At 46.6% G+C, this 26,130-nt stretch overlaps 1 protein-coding gene across 5 annotated transcripts in view; it reads right to left on the bottom strand.

Moving 5' to 3' along the window:
• The window catches only part of DENND4B (DENN domain containing 4B), a 2,051,633-nt gene that overhangs the window by 141,652 nt on the left and 1,883,851 nt on the right, over positions 1 to 26,130 (bottom strand). For all 5 annotated transcript variants that reach the window (XM_069651381.1, XM_069651348.1, XM_069651357.1 and 2 more), the window contains 3 exons: positions 16,699 to 16,874; positions 14,516 to 14,672; positions 13,911 to 14,156 (listed from right to left, as the gene is read on the bottom strand). In XM_069651381.1, coding sequence (XP_069507482.1) covers positions 13,911 to 14,156; positions 14,516 to 14,672; positions 16,699 to 16,874 — 579 coding nt within the window. The remainder of the gene's footprint in view (positions 1 to 13,910; positions 14,157 to 14,515; positions 14,673 to 16,698; positions 16,875 to 26,130) is intronic.

Here is a 26,130-nt window from a genome sequence, read left to right on the forward strand (position 1 = left end):
GAGTGTGGATTTACCTGATATTAAGCAGTAATAATGTGGTGGAGATCGAGACTGCCATATAAGAGGACCCCAAGTTTGAGAACCTCAGTGGAACGATGGCTGTGGAAACCGGTTAGGCTTACAGAGGGTGTGTCAAGGAAGGTGGCAAACCTGTCAAAGATGAGCCTGTGAAGTAAGAATTATATTTCTGTGTTTTTTCCTGACCCACTGTGAGGGTCCCCTAAACAGTTTGCGTTTTGTGGTGGCTTCACTGGTTTCTTGACTCCATTTCTGTGAGTAGAGGAATTTCTATTGAAGTCACTGCAACCTTTTTAGGAAAGTGCTCCTCTTGTAGCTGATATAGCTACAGGGCAGTGGTATTTTAAAGTACCCCAGTTTGCCCCCAGGGTCAATATCAACCTGAAAGTGTGCTGTGGTGTAGGCTGGGTGGAGCAACAATCAGCTTGGTCTTCACCAATGTCTGTATCCTGTGAGAAACCTAGGGGTATTCTCCTATGCAGGCCCTGAGCATTCTCTATTCAGCTGGCCAGGGAAGGACCATCTTTCTTGGATCTCAACCCTGGGGGTGGACGAGCGAGGGAGAATCACCTGGGTAGGGGAGTGCAGGGTTATCGTGGGTGAGACGTGGTATCTCAGCGGGGCAGTAGGTGAGACGGAAGAGGTCGCGGAGGCCTTCATGGGATATGCAAGACCCGTTGTCCCCAAACCCAGATGGAGGTGGCAATATCAGGCCAGAATCAAATCAGACAAGGAGAAGGACCAGAGAAGACAAAGATATGACTCTAACCCCAATATCTATTTATCCTCCCCTGGTTCAGAGCCTAGGGAGTACTGCCAAGACCAGGGCTTTCATGGTAGGATGTCTGGCATAGGGAATGACCTAACAAAAGGGGAATCACCCCTGTTGTATAAAACCAGAGCCTCTATATTCTGTCAATACACTTGCCATAATTCCACCTACAAATGTCAATCTCCATTTTGTCCTGTTTCCCCCTCCCCATTTCCAACAAACACAGACGAGGAAGAGGCAACTAAGATTAGTAAAGATTACCCTTAGGAATAACATGGGGAAAATAAGGGCCACCTACCCTAGAAATAACTCAGGTTGTCCCACTAAAAGAGTCCGGCAGGGTCAGGCATTCTATAGTAATCATTCACACTTGCCTCCACTTAACTAGTCTTTTCAATATGAAAGGTGTGGTCTTACACAAATGGATGAGCGACTAGGAGAGTGAGTTGGGAAAAGAACCGAGATGCAAGAGTTGCCCAGGTCCAGAGGCCAGGGACCGCGATGCTGAGAAGAGACAGATCGAAACAGCCGAAGTGTGGCGAGGGAGCTGTGTCTCCAGGGAGGCAAAAGAAGGGTCTGTGTATGGGACCCGAGAGGCATGCTGGTCCTCTGCAGAACCTGTGAACGTGAATCCTCGCTCCCCTGGGCTGGTGAGACAGCCCAGGAGTGTCCAAGGGGCAGGCGGTGAGACCCTGACCTCGGAACGAAGAGCCGTTGTGGAGCTTAAGCGCAGAAGTCAGCCCGGTGAGTATGAAAGCACCACAGAGCCGGGTTGTGAAGAGTGCAATATAACATAACACTAGAAATGCGTAAAAAAGAGGACTGCATTTGTGTGACTGTTCGATTGAAGCTAACAGAAAGATTAAACAAGGCAAAGAAGCAAGTAACAGTGTAAGTGCGAAACTAGGGAAACGTGCATGTATGAAATAATTATTGGAAGGGAGTCAGACAACAAAGGGATGTAAGTGCCCTCAGATCTCGGACATCTCTAAGAAGTCAAACTATCAGCTGGACCTCCTCACTTTTCCCCAGAAGCTCACTGTCTCCAGAGTTCTGGTCCTCTCTAGGCTGGACTACTGCAACAGCCTCTTTCTAAATCTGCATGCCTCTACTCTCCGACCTCTACAACTTATCCAGAACAGGACTGCAAGACTTGTCCTTGGCCTCAAGTCCAGGGATCTTATCTCTACAGCTCTGAAATCTCTGCACTGGCTCTGTAAGGAAGGCATGGTATCAAGATGCATTTAGCCTTCTTGCTATGTTCCAAATTACGATGCATTTAGCCTTTCTTGCTATTTTTCAAATTTAGATGCATTTAGCCTTTCTTGCTATGTTTCACATTTAGATGCATTTAGCTTTTCTTGCTACGTTTCAAATTTAGATGCATTTAGCCTTCTTGCTATGTTCCATATTTAGATGCACTTAGCCTCTCTTGCCATGTTTAAATCTAGATGGCAACCCTAGTGCATTTATCCACATTGTGGAACTTCCTTCCCAGGTACATACTATAAGTCTACATTGGTCCAACTGGCGGCAATTTAGCTGAGCCTTAAACCCACCTATACTCTCACCACTACTTAGAATGTGTCTATCTACTACTAGTTTACTTGCCTTTGTCCTCATCCTCCTGAACATTGCAATTCAGCTTAAGATGGCACCACATTCACCCAACACACCGCCTCCTACTATGTTTATCGACCAGGCACCACCCTACCCAGACACAACCAACCTTCAGTTACTACCTACCAGTCGCCCACGCACTACCACAGATAGGAACCTAGGACTTAGACAAACGTCACATAACTACTACTAAAAACATAACTACCACCAAAAACACAGCTAGCCCTAAAATCAAGGGAGCCCTGATCAATGCCAGATCATTAGTAGCACATGCCATAGAAATTGCAGATTTGATCCTTAAAGATGATCTTGATTTCCTCGCTATTACCGAGACTTGGTTACACCCTGCAGCAGGCCCCATGCTCATGCTAGCAGTCCCAGATAACTACTCCATCCTGAGGCAAGATCGCCCCAACTCCAGAGGAGGGGGTGTCGCCATTATACATAAATGTAGTCTATCCATGAGACTAGTTACTCCCACCAATGCCCGATCCTGCAAAACCTTATAAGTCAAAGTCCCACTCACTAATACCCAAACCCTCAATATCCATCTGATCTACCGCCTACCGGGCTCATCGGCACCTTTGATGAAGACCTTAATGCCATTCTATCTAGCAATCTCAAAGGTTCGTCTCAAGTTCTCACCTTGGGAGACTTTAACTTGGGATATAATGACCCAGCAGATCCAATAGCCAGCACTATAGCCACCTCTCTTGCTGAACTAGGCTTCTACCTGGTAACGTTCTTTCGATGGGATGTTCCTCTGACATATTCCTTATCTTGATAGATCATCTCCAGCTTGCTGGCCTCAGAAACATTTTTTCAGTAGAGGGTGCTGCGCGTCGATGTCCCTCGAGCCGATGTCCCTCAACAGCCTCCGTATCGGCGCCAACGTCATCATGCGTATAGACTCGCGCAGCGTCCATTGCTCAGTTCCGTTTTGACGTTAACAGTTGTTTTACATGAATTGGTTATTGACTCAGAAGGAGCGTAAGCTGTAACCACAAGGGAAGTTTTACTGAGGGGAGGTATGGGAGGGGCGATAAGGAATACGTCGGAGAAACATCCCATCGAAAGAACGTTACCAGGTAAGAAGTAACTTGTTCTTCGAAGGGATTGTGTCCTCCAACGTATTCCTTATCTTGATAGACTCCCATAGCAGTGGTGTGTAACTGGAGGTGGGAGTAAAATTGCCAGGTTTCCCTTCAAGAATGAACAGAGTGCAACACAGCTTTGCCAAATCTAGTCTCTTGGCTAGAGGAGGAATCCAGGTTGTAAAATCTTGTGAAGGTATGTGTAGACGAGCATGTGGCAGCCGCACATATGTCTCGAATCGGTACCCCTCTCTGGAGGGCCGAAGATGCTGCGATACCCCTGGTTGAATGAGCCCTAATATTTTGAGGAGGCTCCATTCCAGAATTGCTAAAATAATCCATCTGGAAATGGTCTGTTTTGTTATCGGTAAACCCAATTTGTGCCCTGAGTAACCTACAAACAGTTGGTCTGCTTGCCTAATCCTAGCAAGTCTGCTGATGTAAACACTCAAAGCCCGCCTTGGGTCCAGCCTATGCAGCCTTTCTTCCTCCTTCCCCGGATGGGGAGGGGGATAAAATGAAGGTAAGGTAATCTGAGTGATGTGGAATTCAGAAACCACCTTTGGGAGAAAATTAGGCTTCACTTGTGGGACAACTTTGTCTTTATGAAAAATTGTATGAGGGGGTTTACAAGATTCGCTCACCCTCCTAGCAGATGTCAATGCCATTAATAAGACAGTTTTAAGGGTGAGAAACCTTAGTGAACAAGAGTGGAGTGGTTCAAAAGGAGTACCCATCAGGAAATTTAAGACTACATTTAAGTCCCATAAGGGAACTTGGAATGGTCTTGGAGGATAGACATTGGTTAATCCCTTCAGAAATTGTATTACTAAGGGTAACTTGAAATACGATGGTTCCTCTCCAGTGCGCTTGAATATCGGTAGCGCTGCGAGATAGCCCTTGATAGTGCCAACCTGAAGGCCCAAATTTGCCAAATAGAGTAGAAAAGATAACACAGTTGGTGTACCACATGAAAAGGAGTCGATATTCTTTTCTCTACACCAGCTGCAAAATTTGTTCCAACGGCAGCGGTATAAAGTCGTTGTTGCTGGCCTTCTTGCCGAAAGCAACACCTTCATGACGTCATCTGGGAGGTCCCAATCCTTGTATCTCAACCTTTCAGATACCAAGCGTGAAGGTTGAGGGTTCTGATGTCTGGATGGAGAACCTGACCTCCCTTCTGCGAGAGAAGATTCTCCTTGAGTGGAAGACGAATTGGAGGGCAGATGGACATGTCCAGAAGGTCCGGGTACCACGTTCTCCTGGCCCAGTCCGGGGCAATTAGGATCATGGCTTTCCGGAACCTTCTCAACCTCCTGATCATTTGATTCATGACAGGGACTGGAGGAAACGCGTACAGAAGTGGAAACTCCCAGTCCACAACGAACGCGTCCCCTAGAGCTCCTCTTAGGGGAAATTCCCTTGAACAAAACTGATAGCACTTCTTGTTGATGCTGGTGGCGAACAGATCCACTTGAGGGGTTCCCCAAAGAGTGAAGATCTTTTGAAGGACTTCCTGAGATAGTTCCCACTCGTGGGAGACTGTACTCTGCCTGCTCAGAGCGTCCGCTGTCGTTTTTCTCTCCGGCTAAGTGAACTGCCGCTAGAGAGATTCCTTCTTGGATTGCCCAAAACCAGAGCTGCATCACCTCTGCACAGAGGCAGTTTGTGAAGGAAGTGGCAGACATAATCTAGCTGGATCTGAACTTGTTCCGGAGATACAGCTCTGATCAGCCAATCGTCCAGGTAGGGGTAGACGTTAATCCCTTCCCTCCTTAGACTTGCAGCCACTACCGACATTAGCTTGGTGAAGACCCTCGGGGCGGAGGTCAGCCCAAATGGCAGAACTCGAAATTGATAATGAGAGCCGCCAATTGCGAACCTCAGGTATTTCCTGTGTTTGAGATGGATTGGCACATGGAAATAAGCATCCTGAAGGTCCAGAGATACCAGCCAGTCCTGGAGCTGGAGGGCCTGAAGGATCTGAGAAAGAGTTACCATCTTGAACTTGTCCTTCCTGAGGAACTTGATCAATTCTCGTAAGTCCAAGATAGGTCTCAGTCCTCCGTCCTTCTTCGGTATTAGGAAGTAGGGGAAGTACCAGCCCTTGTTCCTCTCCGATAAAGGTACCGGTTCTATGGCACCATTCTCCAGCAGGTCTACAATTTCCTGCAAGAGGAAAGGATCCGGAACTTTCCGAGAGATGTTCCCCGGTGGATGACTCTGAGGAATGCGTAGAAAAGGCAGGCAGTAACCTTGGGCAACTGTCTCCAATGCCCAAGCATCTGACGTAATAGCCTGCCATTCCGTCAGATGTTGAGTTGGCCTGCCCGCTACTGGTGTCTTGTGAGGAGAGTCCTCGGAGTGATTTAGAGGCGACTGATGCAGGTGCCGAGAGTAAAGAGGCACCTGCTGCTGCTGCTTTTGTATTTTTACCCCGTCCACCTCGGGTGAATCTTTTTTGACCTCTTTGAACCAACTGTCCTCTGCCTTTTCCGAATGCGGAATAAAAGCGAAAGGACTTGCCTCTCCAAGAGGTTCCTGAGGGGCGATATGGCGTTTGACGGATTGCAGCACCCAGGGATTTTGCTGCTGCTTTGGATGTCTGTAACTTTTCTAGGCTGTCATCCGCCTTCTTACCAAACAAAGAAGAGCCGTCAAAGGGCATATTTCAAAGTCAGGCTTGTACATCTGGAGCAAACCCAGACTTTCGCAACCACGCAAATCTGCGGGTTGTAGTACTTGCCGCCATGGCCTACTGATGCTGTCAGCAGAATCAATGCCATTTTGAAGGGATTCGCACATTGCGTCTTTACCATCCTTAATGATGTTTAGAAACGCTTCCCTTTCTTCTCCCTCTGGGAGGCAGTCAGCCGCTGATGAAGCACACTCCCAAAGTGTATGGCTGAACCTTGCGAGTGTACAAGCAGCGTTAATAGATTTCAACGCCATGCTACATGCAGAAAAAACTTTCTTAGCCATACTATCTTTTGTCATCCCTGTCCTGTGGAACAGTAGGGTATGCCGATCTAGTGCATGATGCAGTTGCTGCTTGAACAACCAGACTCTCTGGAGTTGGATGTTTAGACAAAAATTCAGGGTCAGTAGTAGATACCCTATATTTGGCTGATAACTTTTTGTTACCCGCCAGGATAACCTCAGGAGTTTCCCAGTTAGCCAATATTTTTCTTTGTAATGCAGCATGAAATGGAACCAAAGGATCCTCCTGTGGGCCTTTAACTAAAATGTCTGTAAGGTCATCCTGTTGGAATGCAGGTGAAGGTGTAGACCAACCCATGAATTCTATAATCCTTGCCATTAAAATTCTGTAAGGAGTCTCAGCATGTTCCCCTGGGTCTGGTTTGGCAAATTCTATTTCTGGGGAAGTATCTAACCCTGGGGAACCCACTTGCCTCATGTAAGGATACTCAAAGGTCCTTCAACCTATTTTCCTCAGAGGTAAATTCCTCTGTGTCTGGTGTTGCAGATCTCTGCAACCCAAAGGGTCTTTCTTGATCCGAATCCTCCCCTTCCTCATAAATTGAAGACAAAGGTCTGAAATGATCCGACCTTGGAAATGGCTTAAATCCCATTTCCAGAGCAGAAGGGGCTAAATTTGTCATAATTGGTTGGGAAAACGTCGACGCAGACGTTAAAGGCTTTGAAAACACAGAAAAAAGGCGTCGAGAAGATTGGAAGTGGCCTCGAAGAACTCGAGAGGATCGTGATCCTACTCGAGGTTGTCGATGACCTCGAAGTCATGTTAGAGGCTCTGGGTATGACCACTGGCTGTGAGGTAGTGACGGCTGTGGGTTTGCTCTTTTTTGGCGTCGACGTCGAAGACGGCGTCGATTCGATCGACCTATGCGTCGATGAGCCCTTCGATAATGGCGTTGACGCAGATTTATGCGTCGAAGGGACCTTCGACGATGGCGTTGATGGCACAGTGCCTTTGCTCAAGGGTTTGTGACGCTCTCGAGTAGTTTCTTTCGCCGGGTGCAACGACTCGCAGTGTTTAGATTTTTCGGGTTTTCCACCATGGTATCACCCTCAGCTGTCCTCGAGGCGTCGGTCCAGATTAGTGGTGAGATATTGGTGATGTTCGCTAGGCAATTGTGGTCGGCCGCCCAATCAAGTATTCTACCTTTGAAGGGATTGTGTCCTCCGACGTATTCCTTATCTTGATAGATCATCTCCAGCTTGCTGGCCTCAGAAACATTTTTTCAGTAGAGGGCGCTGCACGTCGATGTCCCTCGAGCCGATGTCCCTCGACAGCCTCTGTATCATCGGCATACACGTGCAAATTGATCCGTTCAGCCAAACCATTTCTATCAGACACTAGTTTAGTTTAGTTTATTATTTAATAGCTGCGTCACACTCGCTAGAGCCCTTATACTATCCCGCCTTGACTACTGTAACGCTCTCTAGCTGGGAACCTCCAAGGCTACTACCAACAAGCTACAAACCCTCCAGAACAATGCCCTGAGAGCAGCCTTAGGCATCCCCAGAAGAGAACATATCTCAGGATTCAGCCAACAGAACAACTGGCTCTAGACTAGAAACAAAATACTCCTAAAAACGGCCTCACTTACCTACAAATCTCTTAACAATGCCGCCCCGATCTACCCGATCAACAGATTCCATAGACAAGCCTCCGCGAGACCCCTCAGAACTGCGTACAAAGACCGCCTCTCTGTCCCAAACTTCAAACTCGTTACTATAGGAGGTAACAGCTTCCCGGTAAAAGCAGCTAAACTGTGGAACTCCTTGCCTCCCAACCTGAGAGTAGACATGCCCTACCTGAACTTCCGCTCCAAGGTATCCTCAAGGTTGAAACTGAAAGACCACCAAGATAGTTAAATGGCATGGCTTCCTTTATGCTATCCGCACACTGTGTAACCCGTGTGCCCAGCTCTGTAATTTTGTTGATACTGCTTACATTGTTTGTTCTCCCTATTATGCTCTGTATATACTCCCTTTTGCCAATGTGTACACTTTATACCTGCAACTAAGCTTTGCATATTCTTGTAAATGCTGCGCCCTGATACCCTTGGGTATAATTGCGCATTATAAATAATAAAACAAACAAACAAGAATAGACAGACACAAGCAATCACAGTTCAAGGGTGTTTATTAAACTGTATAGGTAGGGTGGGAAAACGCCTAATCTAAATTTAAGATGGGGGCAAGCTACGACCATGAAATCAAAATGTGGCAGTCCTGGTGGCGTCTTGTCAAATAAAAAGGCCTATACTAAGAAAAACCTATTGCCAATCCTTACGCTAAATACAACCAAAGAGTGTGGGATAGGTTTCACGACAAAGAAATAAGTGTTCACAAATAATAAGTCAGGATGTGGTAGTCGGAGTCTCTCTTCCCACGTTTTGAGCACAGGATAAGGTGGGATTCCGGAGCACAGCACACGCTCAAACTTTCCCAGCACAAGCCAATAGTTTTGCTCTCAGCTATCAGGGCCTTCGGCGTTCCTTTCCATATGCTTGCTGGGTGATGATTTCTCACCCCTAGATGCCCCTCTTCTGGGCTCAGATCCACAAAAAGATTTTAATGATGTCAGGACATTCGGTAGCTGGGTTTCTTGCTTCAGAGGGCCTAACAGGTTTAAAATTACCAAACAAAAGTTCAACCAAAAGTTCCAAAGTCCTTCTTCTGGTTATACTTGGGTGATACCTCTTCACCCCTGGCTCCCCCTCTTCCGGGACCCCTCTTGAATATCAGCCTCCCTCCGTCGGGTTCACTCTGGCATGGATTCAAGGACTTTCTCTCTTGTATTTGTGGGTTGGTGGGTGATGGCTTTTCATCCCTGGATCCCCCTCTCGACTGTTTGCCTCCCTCTGCCGAATTCTCTACGGATTTTCAACATAATCTCCTTTGTAACGCTTACAAATCTTAACGTCCTTTTAAACAGTTCACTGTGGACATCCCTTGCTGGGTTTACTCTTGTCAACACATTATTTACTGGGATTTCAGACTCTGCCCCTTTTCATCGGCATTCCTCCGCCGGGTTCACTCTTGCCAACTTTTGCAATTCACACATAGTGCAGGACTCACTTCCCTTAGCTTTACCTTCCTTTGCCGGTCAAAGACTTTCGACTGTAAGTAGGATTTTACTAGACCCCTGTATGACCACTTTGACTCTCTTCTTGTGCTGTTCCCGAGGTCTTCTGGTAACGGTAGTTTCAACCATAGGGTTATCGTCCAGAGTTCCTCAAGTGAACACCCACGTGGTGTCTGACTCCTCTGTAGCTGGTTTTCTCCTCTCGTATCGAAACAACAGTTCTTTGTACTTTCTTCAATTAGCCGTTTGCTACTTTTGTTCAACAAAGTTCGGTTTCTTTTCAGCTCTCCCCTCGACTCACTGGCTGTGATGAATCGCTTGGCTTCTTGTTGCGGAAGTCAAGGCCGGTACCACTGTGGCAAGCATCTTGGTTATCAGCAGAAGAGGGACCCGTCTACCACTGACATCTGCTGCAACACACACCGGCTATTGTTCGCGGTCTTACGATTCCTTCTGTGGAGGTTTCACGGGCCTTGGAAGGAAAGGGCAAGGTCACTTCTCTCCTTGTCACCCTCTTGGTTCGCACCTTCTTTCTCCTCCTCTTGAACTGCCATACTGAGTTAGCTCTCTCGTTGTGTGGTCTGCCTTGCCATATTGTGCTCTCGTGCTCCACCTTTTATCCCTGTGGGGAACGGAAAGGGCTGTTAGGTGTGTGTGATTTTGGTCAATTGCCCGACCATTGGGTTGAGACATGTCAGGTAAACAGTTTTATTTGTCCGTTGTCCTTTGTGTCGGGAGAAAGTGTTCGTGTCCGAAAAGGGGTTGGGGGGGATTGGGTGGAAGTGACATGAAGAATGTTTTCTTTGTCCTTTGGGGGGTTTGTGAATCTGGGAGGGTTTGTGAAACAAACGTGAATGACAGGGATTATCATCATGAGATGAACAGGGGGGATTGTGGGAACGGTAGTGGTTTGTCTGAGCAGATACACGGTGTGGAAAACAACCAGAGGAATGGGAAAGAGAATAACTGGGAGTACTTGGGTAGGACATGGGAAAGTAGGGATTCTGGGAGAGGTGGTTCCTGAATATAACTGGGTTTGGGAAACTAGGGGATTTGTTATATTTGGGCAAGAGAGATGCGATGTGAGGAATGGAGGCAGATGTGGCATGGTCCACAAAAGCCTCAGGGATTCCGTCCTCCTTACCTTGCGCTTTGGTATAATACCGCATCTATCCTGGGTTATTTCCCCAAGCACAACCCTGGGCTCCCTTAGCCAGGTGATCTTTCCCGCTCTTTTGCCTTTACGGTTAGGATAAGATAGGGCCAGCTCTTCCCTGGCCACCTAAATAAGGGATTCCCGAGATCTACTTGGGAGAATACCCTTAAGTTTCTCACAGCTCCCTGTGGCAGCAAGGATCAACTTCAAGACCCTTTGAATCATCTGGGGTCTGGGACCGCTCCCCAACTCTCTCTTTCTAAACATCTCCCTTCTCGAGCTCTTTGGTCATCCACTTCCAATTCTCTGAGGGTTAGAAACTTTTCCAAGCAGAGGCAGATCTCCCTCTTCGGCTGGGGCCTCCCTCTGGAACAGCCTCCCTGCCTCTCAAACATGAGCAGAACCACCTCTGGTTCCGGAAGCAACTCAAGACCTTCCTTTTCGCTTCCGCTTTCTCTCTTCCTCTCCCCGGCTGATGTCCGGACTGCTGCGCGCAATGGTCACCTGGCTACCCTCTGAACTCGGGCCCAGGCTCCGGCATGTTCAGTTGCCCTCGCACTGCCTCTGGGCTCCCCCAGCACTTATGGTCTGTATCTGCAACCCTACAGTCCCTTCTCTCTGCACTTATGAGCCACCTGCTAGCTGCACTTATTGAGTTACCTGCACTTTTCCCCTCCCGGCCCCCTCAGCACTTCTCCCCTCCCACTTCCCTGCACTTGCGCGATCTGAATGACACAAGGTCTAGTAAGATTGTTGTTTTTTTCCTCCCTCCGTTTCCCCCGCCTTGTCTTGTCGCGCCTAGAAACACTTGTCTACAGGTGCGTTATAAATGCCATATCATATCATAAAGAGGGCCATAAACCCATGGAAAAGGTGCAAGAGGCAGGAAAGGAAAAGACAGTGTAAAAAGGGTGCAAGTGACCCAGAAAGAAAGAAGCAAGTGCAGGAGTGCAGGAGTGCACGAAAGAGTGAAAGAAAGGTGCAGGAGGCACACAACATAAAAAGGCATAAAGGGCAGTGCAAGTGTGCTCCACAAAGGGAAAAGTACAGAGAAGAAAGAGAGGGACAAGAGAGTCATGAGTGGTCGCGCTGAGGAAAAGTAAAGAGCCTGGCCATTTTCGAAAGCCTCTGATTCTACCCCATGAGAGGATGGAATATAAGACAGACGATATATAAGGAAAAGGCACATCATGACCAGTTGAATTGGTGTTTAAAACTAGAGGGGCCTAAGCTTGAGGAAGGGCACCCTAAGAGACTAAAGCGGAACTGTGACATATTTTGTTTTGTGTTGAAAGCTGGAAAAGGCCCTAGCTTGGGGAACGGAACCTTGAGAGGCTTAGTGAGGAAGCTGACTTTGGGTTTTGAAAGCCGGAAAAGGCCAGAGCTTGGGGAAGGGAACCCCAAGAGGCCTATTGAGGAAACTGACTTGGTGTTTTCAAAGTTGTAAGAGGCCTGAGCTTAGGGAAGGGAACCCTGAGAGGCCTATTGAGGAAAGTAAAGTGAACAAGTTGAAGCTTGGGGAAGGGAACCCAAAGGAACTCAAAAAACACTGAAGGCATTTAAACTCACGGTAAGGGCTCTGTGAAGAAGGTCTTACGAACAGCCTTGTTGAGTGATCCCATCTGTGTGACATTGACCATATTGCACCTGGTGAGAAGACCACCTGAAACCAACTTTGGTTTTGCCATTTTTGATGAGTTACGATTTTTCCTTTTCAAAATACTTCCCTACCACATTTTTGTAAAGCGTGAGCAAGCATAAGTTTAGACACAGACAGACGTTCATTTTGGACTATTAGACAACGACCGCCATTAGAAACATCAGTTAAAAGAACCATCCCTTTAGAGTTAGGGCCAGTCAGGCATTCCGCCAACCCAGGAACCTTAATACATAAAGGTTTTAAAACAAATCCTTTTGAGTCTGTGTCTCTCTTGATACCATGCCTATCTCACAAACAATTTTGCTGCTGCTTTGAATAACGGAGAGAGTGATGGTGGTGACCGCACTCAACCCTTACAATTCAAACGTAGCAAATTGTGGACCAGGTTTCCATGAATGCTTGTTTTTTCTTTTCTCCCTTTCCCTTACATTTACTGGTGCCTCCTACCCCACCAGATACAGGCCCACACCCCCTCGGACCCTCTCAAATTATATCTTTCACCTGTTCGTCAACTATTTTTGGGGACTTTCAAAATGGGGTTTTCCTAAACCTGTTGAGAAATTAGTGAGTTTTTCCACTTTTTCGGTGGACAATTACAAAAAAAAAAGACACAACATACCAGACGCCCATTAACAAAAGTAAAATAGCAAGGCAAATAGTCTGCCATGTAAACGTAAACCAAAGAACACTGATACTTTAAGGTGCAACGCTGCTGCAGCGTCCCATAATGCACCATGCATACATCAAAGGAATGATCCACACCAATTCTTTTTGCGTCTTTAACCATAGGTCGTTCATATAGACGAGTCGAGAGAGTGGTTTTGAGTATGCTGAAGATACCCATGATGGGGAACTGTAATTACAAGTAACTAAGCATTCCTTCCTCATGAGATTTTCATTATGATTCATAAACCTTGAATGGGGTAGGAAGCTCATTGCAAAACCGCTGGGGGAGGGGAGGCTATAAGAAAAAAAGGGAATTATGCTACATTTAGCCAAACAGATTCCACAAAGCAGACTGGCCCACTTGGGAATCAGCTTGTACATTTGAATCCAAAGGTCTGCATCAATCTCCACATTGCAGCTTTAGAGATTTCAGAAGTAGAGATGTTTTCCGAGAAGAGTGGTAGCCACATTGGGCCCTCAGTATACCTGCAGTCTTTTCCCCTTCTGGCAACTTAAGGCACATAGGCAACAAGGAAACTGACAAATGAAACCAGCAGGTGAAGTTGGCTCGGAGGAGAGCACATAATTCCATATGTTAAAACAGCAGAAAATGGACTTAAAGGCATATTGGGAAGATATAGCATTCTGAACCCCTCACTGACCCCCATGCTCTCCTCCCCAGCATGCAGTAGCATAAACAAGCAAAGGTGGAAGCAGTATTGTGATGTTATACAAAAATAAGCATATGTTGGGTCAACACATACCTACTTTAATGGTGCCTTCCTACTTAAAAGGCTTTAGGAATAGTGGAAGCATCAGAAGGAAACTGGGGAAGAGTGAAAGGGTACCTGGGGGGTCTGCCTGATGTGCTTGGAAGACATCACAAGCTGTAGCAGGTTGCTTGGTAAGGACAATCGCTGGAAGTACCACACCAGGTTCCAGTAGATAATGGGATGGCTGTTCACCAGCTCTGCCTGGGACAAGAAGTCTCCTCCCTCATTTTCTAGCAAGCTCTCCAGCTCTTTCCTCAATACCAGGGGGCTCAGATAGGGCACAGTGACAAGCTCAGAGTTACGATTTTGACTCGTAGACACCTGTAAGTAAATGACAAGACAAATGGCACACAGTCCTATATCTGGTTGGAAATGGCCATCCTATTCAATAGTGCAATAAGCGTTTGAATAAAAGGACAAAAGGATATTTGTGAAATGTAGCAATAGGACTTCGCTGAGAGGCAGGTCCACCTATTGGTAATTTGTCAGGAAACACAGCGTTGCAGCACTATCAAAGAATTTTTCCAGCACACAATTCCAGTATGTACCTATATTCTGTGAGCCTCTAGTAGCTCACTAGAACATTATGTGTCTCCACTGTCGGGTTTGTCCTGCATGGTTATTCTCTACAACCCTACACTCTACACTGCAATGTTTGTCTGAGACCAAAGACATTGTACCAAGTTGTCGGTGCAGCCGTTGCAGACAGTTGGGATGATTTCTGATACTTCATCGTCTAGCGCCAAGCACTCATATCGGTTACTGAGGACTGGGCCCCGGCCACCTGGGACAGGTGCCACTGCGCTCTCTTCTGTGGAAGAGGCCACTGCAGAGCCACTGAAATGAAATAAACATTGTAATTAATCTGATATTTATTTTGGAAGTAAACTAGACAAAGGCAAGACAACAAATATTCAAAACAAGCCTGGATTATGTGACAAATAAAGGACATGAAAAAGAAGGAAGAGAAATTGCATAACCAGGATAGAAGGACAGACCCACAAACAGCACATAAAGCCACCAGGGCAGAGAGTAGGTTCCGAGACACAGATAAGAGATATAACAAGTAAAAGGGAGGCAAAAAGACATAAGGTTAATACAACAGACAGAGGGTGACATAGGCAGCGATATAGAGAGTAAAAATGACAAAAGCAAAGGAAAAGAGATGAATAGAGATTGAGGAAAAGGCAAAAAGTCAATGAAAAAGAAATGGACAAAGGGAAGAGAAAATGGTTAAAAAGAAACACATACAGAGAAGAAGGGAAAGATAAAGAGCTAACTAATGAGACAAGTAGGATCATGGTAGAGATAGATTGGGGTGCAGAAATGGAGAAACAGAGGGATGCAAGCAGAATGGAACAGTGCGGGACAAAGTTACAAGACAGAAGAGCAAAGAGGTGGATGGATACATAAAGATGAATAGATAGAAAAAGAGATAGAATGAGACCAATCGTAAAAAAAACTTGGGGAAAAGGTATAGATGGGAGCAAAAGGACAGAGGGCACAAAGGCATAATGGACAGACTGAAGGAAAGAGAAATACACAGGCAAAGAGAGAGACCAGAGCAAAGGTACTGACAGCAATACTGATAAAACAGAGGTATCTAGTGAGAGGTTTTCAGAAAGTCCCAGATGCAGACATGTGAATACAGCATAAGATCCTGGTCAAGCGGAGATGCAAACTTAAGTACAGAGAATAAATAAATATGTTATAGAGAGAAAGAGTCACTGTGAGGCAGAGCTGATAATGCTGATAAATATTGACGAATATGTGATGCAAACAAAAGCCAATCACAACAGTAAACAGCAGCAACAACCTACAGCTAGGCTACACAAGAAAAACAACCAGCAGAATCAGTGCACAGAAGTATCTTTTGTACAATAATCACAATATTTATATTGAAAATGCAAAACATTTAACTTTTGTAATCAATGTTTTGGTGTGTGAGCTTTCTGTGTTTAGTTTCTTATGGGATCTCAACTCATTTATTTTTCTCTCTAGGACTTTTCTCCTCTTTGAGAGGGATCAGAAATTCCCTTTCTCACTTTTTTTATGTGCTCTGGACTTATTACCCCTGCCACTTTTCTGCAAGAATAGTTTACAAATCAAACATGTTTTTTTTACAGCAGATTTAAGATACTATTCTCTGTGGCCAGTACTGAAAACAAAAGAGATCAACCATCTTGTTTTCTCATGCATCCGACGTAATTACATTGTACCAAATACAACATACTATAACTGTAGGTTGTCATTCCTGTGGGCTGTAGCTGGGGCCAATTAATTTCCAAATTAAGATTCATCAAGAGGGGATATAGGAGGTTTGGTTATGCTCCAAGTGCAAATTTAAAATAATCTGGATGAGCAGCCAGGGAATGGAATGTGAGTTGGAGATGGGCACTTACTCTGAAACAAAAGAAACGAGGGGAAAATCTGAAGAAGAAACATCAAAATTACATTGGTCTATTTTTGTTTTGACGTTTCATAGTTTAGATGTTAATGTTTTGATGCTTTCACATAAGACACAGTTCAATTGCTCAACGCTTCAGTACACAGGTATAACTGCCCACAGCTTCAGCACAAAGGAGCGACCACCCATAGTTGTAGTACACAGAAGTTACAGCTACAGCTGTAGTACACAAATGGAACAGCAAACCACCACAGTACAAAGGAGCTAAAGCCCACAAATAAAATATAAAGGAGTACACGCCCACTGCTATGGAACATAGGTGCAACGTCCAACACCAATAGCACATCAGCGCAATAGCTATAATATACTTCAGGAACAGACATTGTTAGGAAAGGGAATCGGACGGACAAAAACAAAGGACAAGGGCTTTTTGCAAAGAACTGTCCTGGGAAGTACCTCGCCTGGGCCTGGTAATCTGTGATCTCGATGTTAAGGAAGGGAACAAAGGGATGATCACAAAAGGGACAAGTGGTCTTGAGGTTGGAGTCGTCCGGTGTCCACCCTGCCATGATCTCCTCGTCATACACTAGAGAGTTACAACTCTGGCACAGAGAGCAGCTCGACAGCAAGATCTACCGAAAGAAAGAGGAGTAGTAAGATGAGGTGCAGATAGGGAGAAAAACAAAAGAAGGTGAGGGTTGAGGCAGTATGAAAAGGAGCAGACCGGAGAGACAGAAGAAGGTAGGAGGGATAGACAGAAGAGAAGGTCAGAGGGGAAGCCATGAGTATGGGAGATGTGAGTGAAAAAAAATGCAAAACTGAGAATAATTGTAATAATTAGAATGGGATAAAGAGCATAGGCAAAAGTAGTAGTGGAAATACAAGACGATTGAAGAGATAATGTTAAAGTGCACGCCCCCTTCAGCTACAGTTTGAGCTTCAGGCCAATTCCTTAATACAGCACTCAACTGGACATCAGAAAATCCTCTTCTATGAACATCTTTGAAAGCTTTAGAGTGATTGCGGCATAGTAGACAGTTGCACATTACATGAGGCCATAAAAGATCAATGGCAAAGAAGAACCGTAATAAACTAATGGTGGCTATCACCAAGCAATCATGACTTCTTTATCAACATAGTTGTTAATTAAGGCACAGAATATCAATCATTACCCAACCAGATTGTGAGGAAATCGGATTGATGGGCTTGCTAAATCCTATTGACGGGTGATCTGCAAATGGATTTACCATTCATGTACATGTGTGCGGAATATATGAGCTAACATCAAATTGCACATTTTCACTGGCAGAATGTTACGAAACAAAGCTACAGTGCCAGCCTTGCTTCTTACTGAATGTGACCTTCCAGTGCTAAAAGTGTCTCTGTTGCCAAATGGCAGCAAAACTGTTTAACAAGAAAACTGTTTGTTTGATTGATTGATAGGTTATTTACAATGACATTCAGCAAAAAAATGCTGTCTGTCTGCCTAACACAACTTTTCCTGTATGTACAAAAAGGAGTTAAAGGCTGAGTTACAGAGCTTGGCTATTAATAATTATTCTTGCAAGTGTAAAATGCTCTACTAAAGCCGCCATGTAATTACCACAGGCAATTAGCAGCCAATACAGATAAGTATTTGTTTTTCCAAACATTTGATCAACATATAAAGGTGAGGAATCAAATAAAAGTATCATGACTTGGTCTATTCATTATGCACATGAACAACCAACAAATAGGGTATGGCCAGTTTAAAGAGACAAAACAGATAGGTTGATACACCCTTACCTTTAAATAGAGAACAGAAACTGTACAGCATAAGACCCAAAATTGGCTACAGAGAAATATTCCAGGTAGGCAGAAAGCCGACTTGTAGACAGCAATATCACAAAAAAGGTCCTTTGAGCCTTCTCTGGTGGTTTCTCCATCTGTTCATACACACAATAAACCTCTCCTATTACTTACCTGTAATATTCATTACACCACCTTTTTTTTCCTCTTCCCATTACTTTGATGAAGTGAGTCTATCACCTTCGACAGGCAACCATTTGCCCTAGCAAGAGATCCAACTTTAGCGGGTGGCTAGGGAGGGCTCTAGGCGTACAAGGAAGAAAGCTGTGTAGTAACAGAAATTGCTCACCGTACTTACCACTGTGCTTCCAGTTTAAAGTCCCCTTTCCCGCATACTTGTGGCATAACACTCTAGACAGAACAGGACTTGAGTCTTTTGTCAAGCAAACACTCAATTTTATGGAAGCTGAGCCAGTGCGCGCGCGACACTGGGACCTGGCCCCACCCACCACAGTACAAGTTTTGGCTGTGCATGGCATACCATCTCCATAGGCATAGCCTAACAGATAGGTAAGTAATATTCCTGACAAGTGAGCTTGGCACAATATATTCCAGAGGAGTAAGCAGAGTAATATATCCCTGGAAAGGTTATAAATAGCATGCAGGCCCTAAATCTCTGAGACTGTTTGGAGGGTCAAGTGTAATGGGCACAATATCGCTGTGACTGTGTTACGAAGCATCTTGGTGCCAAATCCCTGAGACTGTGGTAAAACTAGAGATCCAGAGGACCCCTAATAGGCAGAATAACCCACAAACAGTATCCTTTAATCCTATCCCACATCTAAAAAGTTTTTTTTTAAAACAAAAAAAAGCATTATATATATATATATATATATATGGGAGACATTACTCACCGTAATCGTATTTCTATGGCAAGACTGGAGGCGAGCATTATGCTTCATCTTCCTTTATTTCTACTCTTCAGCAGTTCAACAAACATGTAAAACAAAATCCTGAAAAGTGCTTTAAAACTAGCAATTTTTTTTTTTTTTTTTTTTTTTTTAAACTACAAAATCCATGATCCTCTGTAGTCCATGCTCTCTCCACCAGTCCCAATCCACTTCCTGTGCCTGGACTCCTCCTCTTCTTTTACTGCTCTTCAAGCAGATAAGTACTATTTCCTTTCCTCTCCGAATGCCTGTGGATATATGGGTTGACTGAAGAGAGGAATGGTAGATGGAAAGAGATGTTGAGTGTGGTTCGCAGGGAGAACGCGAGATAATTAGTCTAGAGGCGTTCTTTTTCACCGCAAATGTCATACTACGCGCGAGCGCGTTAAGTTTCAGATTTCCCCTGACTCAGAGCGGTCGTCGAGGGGATATCGGCGGAGCCCCAGGAAAATTCCCTTGATACATAGGGTCCGCCGAGAGGCTGACGGCCCCGTGCCGTATACCCGACACCTCAGGGGCGCGGTCAGCCTCACGAGCATAGGCAGGTCGCGCACGGAACAGTGCGCAAAGCGCGAAGCGGATCGCCTCATCGGCATAGCCCCCACCCGCGGGTGGGCGGAGCCTACACGCGCTAGGGCGCGTAGCGTCATCGCGAAGCGGCGAAGGATTATTTCCAACGCCAGCGTTCGTAGACGCGGAGCTTTTTTCCCCTCTCGACCCCGACTAGTAGAATCTAAGAAGGGGTGAGAGACGGTGCACGCAGCTCGATCAGCTGAGACACGGACATCAACACCGTGCATAGAACGTGACAGCAAGAGCTGGAAGACTCGGGCATAGGAGCCCTACGCTGCCAAGAGGCAGTGGGATAGTGGAAAGTTGATTGAAGGCCGGAAGGCTGAAGAAAGACAGAGGTGCAGCCACTTATATAAAAAAAAAAAAAAAAAAAAAGAACATCATAAGAGAGAGTGGGCGTGCTAAGACACCTGTACCAGGTATTCTAGGCACACAGCACAAAGGAACATGTCAGACTTTGAGTGGAGTGAGGAGGAGCAATCCCAGGACCTCGCTGCCAGCTTCAAGCAAGTGCTGGGTAGCTCTCTTATAGATGCAGTGGCAGAAGGGGTGAGACCCCTACAAGAGAGGCTGGAGACGTTAGAGGCCATACTCTCGCAGCCAAAGACCAGCACCAGAGCAGATAAGCGCACGCCCACAGAACCCTCGAATGAAGGGCAGAAGGGGAGTAAACAAGCCCTAAAGAGGAAATCCTCTGACGACCCCCGGGGCTCATATGAGGAGGCGATAGAAAAGGCCTCGGAGGTGCCTGACGCTTTTGCTAAGCTTAAAGAAGCGTACCTACAGAAGCAGGCAGTGCCGAACCTCACGACCCCCGTTCCAGGGGAAGATAATATGGGAGAAGACCTGGGCTCGGAGGAAGAGCTAGTAGAGGAGCAAGGCTCGTTAGGAGATGAGGAAGGAGAAGAAGATGACTGGTCTAGACCCAGTGGGGGCAAGAAAGCGAGGAAGGAGAAACACCTCGTAGAAAACGAGGAGGATATGTTCGACCCAGACAGCATTCATAATCCGAGGTCCACCGAGTGGCAACCATCCCCCCGAGTGACCCAGTATATGGCAGCAAGATTACGCAAGCCACTAGACAAGGAAGTGAGACAGCGCCTACGAGCAGAGTGCCCGCGCCCAGACTTGCCAGGAAAGGTGGCGGAAGCACCGGAGCTCGACCCAAAAATGCTGACTTTTGTAGCCAAGGCCAGTAAAGACCCCCGGAAGGGGATTGATAGATCCTGGAAGTCCTGTCAGGAGAAGTTACTAGATTTAGCAGGTCCGCTCGCAAAAATCATGGACCTCGCAGAAAGGGCGAAGGACACAGGTGAAGAGGTGGATCCGGAAGCCCTCGCAGGATGGGCTCAAAGAGCCGTCTGCCTGCTTGGAAACGCAAATTGTGCCATCGCAGCAGAGAGAAGGAAGGGCTTATTGCTCAAGATAGACTCTAAATTGAGCGACTTATCGTCATATGAAGCAGGGGAAGGCGCACAAGGCCTCCTATTCGGAGAGACCTTCGGGAAGGAGATGGGCCGGTTCGTAGGAACTTTCGCATCACTGGAGAAGGCTCAAGCGTCTATTCGCAAGATATTCCCCAGCAGAGTTTTTGGAGGGACCGGCCGCTACAGAGGTCGAGCTGCCGGTCGCTACCAAGGAGGGAGAAGACCTCAGAACACCAGGGCACAATACTGGGAGAACAGGAATCAAGACACCTTTTTCCCATCCAGGGGGAGATTCCCAAGAGGCCGAAGGTCCAGAGGATCGGGAAGAGGTCAAGGATTTACGCCAGGTGAGAGCGATTATGTATCCCCCAGTAGGGGGGAGGACGCGCAGATATTTAGAGAGTTGGCGCAAGCTTTCAAGCGATTCCTGGATACTGCAGACCGTCAGCGGACTGCATCTAGATTTCATAGAGACCCCAGTGCAGCGATACGAACCGCGGAGCCAGAGATTAGCGCAAGCGGAACAAGCAGAGCTAGACAGCGAGATAGCGCAGCTAGTGGCCAAGCAGGCGATAGAGAAATGCGAGACAGCCCCGAAGTTTGTGAGCAATATGTTCCTAGTGCACAGGAAGGAGAAAGTACGCCCGGTGATAAATCTCAAGGAGCTGAATGGCTGGATCATATATCGGCACTTCAAGATGGAAGGCGTCCATCAGCTCAGAGACTCCCTAAGAGAAGGAGATTGGTTGACGCGTCTAGATCTAAAGGACGCTTACCTCACAGTACCTGTTCTAGAGGAATACAGACCATTTCTAGCTTTTCGCTGGCGAAGTCGTTTCTGGCAATTCAAATCGATGCCATTCGGTCTTGCTTCGGCACCATGGGCATTTACAAAGCTAATGAAGCCAGTATCGGCAGCGATCAGGGAGAAAGGCATAAGGCTTATTATTTACCTGGACGATCTCCTGCTGCTTGCAGAAGACCGGGAGGTATTAGTATACCAAACGAGATGGGTGCAGGACCTTCTGACCTCACTAGGATTCCTAGTGAACAAGGAAAAGTCAGATACCATACCAGCACAGAGGTTAGACTTCCTGGGATTCATTCTAGACACCAAGAAGGCGACCTTAGAGCTTCCAGCTCGGAAGATGAGAGACATCAAGAGAGAGATCAGAATATGCTTAGAGAAGCGACAAGTATCTCTCAGGACATTAGCGAGAATAGTGGGGCTGCTAGCAGCATCTATTCAGGCCATTTTTCCGGGGCCACTGCACTACCGTGCACTGCAGAGATTGAAAATAAAGCATCTGCAGCTAGGTCTGAGGTACCATCAACAAGTGCCGCTGGATCAGGACTCGATTACAGAACTGGAATGGTGGTTAAAGAATATGGACGCTTGGAATGGGCGAGCCATATTCGGAGACAGACCGGATTTGATAATAGAATCAGATGCCAGCCGGAAAGGCTGGGGAGCCAGATGTGGGTCTTTACAGACCGGAGGCAAGTGGAGCGAAGAGGAGCTTCGTCTACACATAAATTGCTTAGAGCTCCTGGCAGGATCGTTCGCGATCAAAGCCTTTACGAAAGAGAGAGTGAAATCTTGTGTCCTGCTGAAGATGGACAACATATCAGCAGTGCGCTACATCAACCATTTAGGCGGTACGAGATCCAAGATGCTCGCAGAGTTAGCGAAGGACCTGTGGCATTTCTGTCTACAATCAGGGACGTCGGTGACAGCAGAGTACCTGCCTGGAACACTGAACGTAGTAGCAGATTGGAACTCTCGGTACCTGACGGATTCCAGCGATTGGAGGCTGGATCCAGCAGTGTTTCAGAGACTGGACACGAGATGGGGACCATTACAAGTGGACCTGTTTGCTTCCCGGCTCAATACGCAGAGGAGCGACTATTTCAGCTGGAGGCTGGATCCGGGAGCGCTGGGGACAGACGCGTTCCTACAAGAGTGGATAGGAGGTCCACATTACGCTTTTCCCCCCTTCGCGATGTTGAGCAGAGTATTGGCGAAATGCCGGAGGGAGAAAGCAGAATTGGTATTAGTAGCACCATTATGGAAATCTCAGGTGTGGTTCCCCACCTTAATGGAACTAGTGTCGGACGTTCCGAGAGTCCTCCCCGACGAGGAGCGACTTCTCACGGACCCAGCTGGGTCGTGTCATCCTCTGAGAGTGAGAGGGACACTCCCGCTAGTCGCGTGCAGGATATCCGGAAACGGTGGGCCTTGCCAGGAATTTCGGCGCAGGCTGCGCAGCTTATCGCTGAATCCTGGGCCCCATCCACTAGGAGGAGCTATGACTCAGCTTGGGCTAAATGGACAAGCTGGTGCAAGGACAGAGGTGTTCATCCCGTTTCAGCACCTGTAGTGGAGATTTTGAACTTTCTAGCGAACCTATTACAGAGCGGGAGAGCTTTCCGGACTATAGGAGTGTACAGATCGGCAATTTCTGCGGGTCACATGCCTTTAGAGGGCGTCCCGGCAGGGGAACATCCGGCGGTGGCGAGGCTCATTAGAGGAGCCAGATTTAAAGCGCCACCGGAACCCAAGTATACCACGACATGGGAGGTGTCTACAGTACTGCGTCTTCTAGCGAGTTGGCCGACCAATAATTATCTCTCGCTTAAGCAATTATCAGGAAAGCTAGCGATGTTGCTATGCTTGATCTCCTGCAAAAGAGTATCGGACGTGAAAGCGCTAGAGGTTAACAGACGATCCTTCGGGCCAGAGGGAGTTACATTCTCCATAGTTAAAAGGACCAAGACAGGGACGTCTACGGTACATTATCCGTATTTCCCGAGTAATTCCAAATGGTGCGTGGCACGATGCATTAAGGAATACGAGAATAGAACAGCAGAGCATAGGGCAGCGAATACTACTCAGTTATTAATAGCGCGCAGGAAGCCCTATCACGCAGTTACATCGGCTACCATCGCAAGATGGGTCAAAGAGATTATGCAGGCAGCAGGTTTGAATGTGAGCACGTATGGAGCGCATTCGGTGAGGGGGGCCATGGCCTCGTCCGCCGTGAGAGCAGGAGTGCCTTTGAGTGAGATAATGCTGGCAGCAGATTGGTCAAGTGAGAGGACGTTTAAAGAATTTTATTTTAAGCCAGCGGAGAGTTTAGCAAATATAGTGTTGGGGAAGCTTTGAACAAGCATAATGCTCGCCTCCAGTCTTGCCATAGAATGTAGATTACCCCTGCTATCTGCGCAGGGAGTATTAATTCTATTAAAGACTAGGAGGCGAGCATTAAATTCCCACCCGAGTCTGGTACTAGGTATACAATGGCAATGATTTATTATGTATCAGTACGAGACGTTGGCACCACCCTATCATAATTTTTTGTTGCTCTTTTTCATAGGAGAGGAGCAGAAGAATAACTGAGGGTGAAGACAGAGCAGAGAGAGTGAGGAGCCCATAGCATTTGCAGCGATTAAGTTGAAAGTCCAAGAGAGCCTTCGCACAGTTGTCAAGGATCAGTTAGAGACTTTCAGAGCGAGTAAAAGCAGAGGAGGAGTCCAGGCACAGGAAGTGGATTGGGACTGGTGGAGAGAGCATGGACTACAGAGGATCATGGATTTTGTAGTTTAAAAAAAAAAAAAAAAAAAAAAAAAATTGCTAGTTTTAAAGCACTTTTCAGGATTTTGTTTTACATGTTTGTTGAACTGCTGAAGAGTAGAAATAAAGGAAGATGAAGCATAATGCTCGCCTCCTAGTCTTTAATAGAATTAATACTCCCTGCGCAGATAGCAGGGGTAATCTACATTCTGATGCTTGTATCTGCTTAGAGTCACATGCTGTGCATAGGCCGACATCTAGTGGAAGCTGCGGAGTATTACAGTTTGTTTATCGAAACTCGAAAATGGGCGTCGACACAGGGCGTGCCAATAATACTATCCCTAGTGTGACGTTCACTGTACCCATGATCCCTCACGCGTCTAGGACTCTCAGATTGTATTTTTCCTGACATGAGGTAGCATGAGGAGTAGCGTGAGTACAGATGATCCAAGCCGATAGAAGATAGATAAGATAAGACTACAAGCATCCATGCGCCTTCTCTCAGAGGGGAGGAACAGTGGGTCGCATGTGAATCCAAGCAGATACAAGCATCAGAAATACGATTACAGTGAGTAATGTATCCCTTCTGAGGCTTGTGGAGTCTGCTTAGATCACATGCTGTGCATAGATTAGCGAGCAGTGTTAGAAGGAGGTGGGATTTGAGAAGGGTCATGAGCAAATAAATGTCTTAGAACCGCTTGTCCCACTTGAGTATCTGTCTTGGAATGGGTGTCAATGCAGTAGTAGTGCTGACTAAAAGTGTGAATAGAGCTCCAAGTAGCTGCTTTGCAAATGGTGTCAAGGGGAACATTTGCAATGAAAGCCAGAGTGGCCCCAATGCCTCTTGTCGAGTGGGCTCTGGGAGTAAAAGGCAAAGTTTTGTCAGAAAGATAGTAACATAACTGGATACAGTTGACAATCCACTTGGAGATGGCACCCTTAGAGACGCGATCTCCCTCTTTGCCTGTGGCTACGGAGACAAACAGTTGATCTGTTTTCCTAAGCAGTCTGGTCTTGTTTACGTAGTAAAGGACCGCCCTACGCACATCTAGGGTGTGTAGTTTAACCTCAGCCGAGCTTTGTGGGTTTTGGAAGAAAGCCGAAAGATCGATGGACTGGTGTACATGGAATTTAGAAATAAACTTAGGTGAGAACCTAGGGTGTGTCCGTAAAACCAGCTTATCCTCATGAATAGTAAAGAAATGATCCTGCACTGACAGAGCCTGAATTTCACTGACCCTTCTTATGGATGTAATGGCTACTAAGAAGGCAGTCTTATAGGTCAAGTGTTTGAGACTTGTTTTATGCATGGGCTCGAATGGCGGGCCCATGAGTTTAGATAGCACCACGTTCAGGTCCCATCCTGGTGGTGGGTTAGATATAGGAGGCTGAAGTCTCTTTACTCCCTCCATGAAGGCTTTAACCACGGGTACCTTCCACCACGACACCTTGCTATGTGAGGTGGTGTACGCTGACAGTGCTGCCAGGTGTACCTTTAGTGAGTTGAAAACCAACCCTGCGTCCAGCAGGTGGAGCATGTATGTCACGATTGTGGAAGGAGTGCAATCAACTGGGT

Source organism: Ambystoma mexicanum, chromosome 1p (genome assembly GCF_040938575.1).
Source record: "Ambystoma mexicanum isolate Mex_15411 chromosome 1p, UKY_AmexF1_1, whole genome shotgun sequence".
Classification (NCBI taxonomy): domain Eukaryota; kingdom Metazoa; phylum Chordata; class Amphibia; order Caudata; family Ambystomatidae; genus Ambystoma; species Ambystoma mexicanum.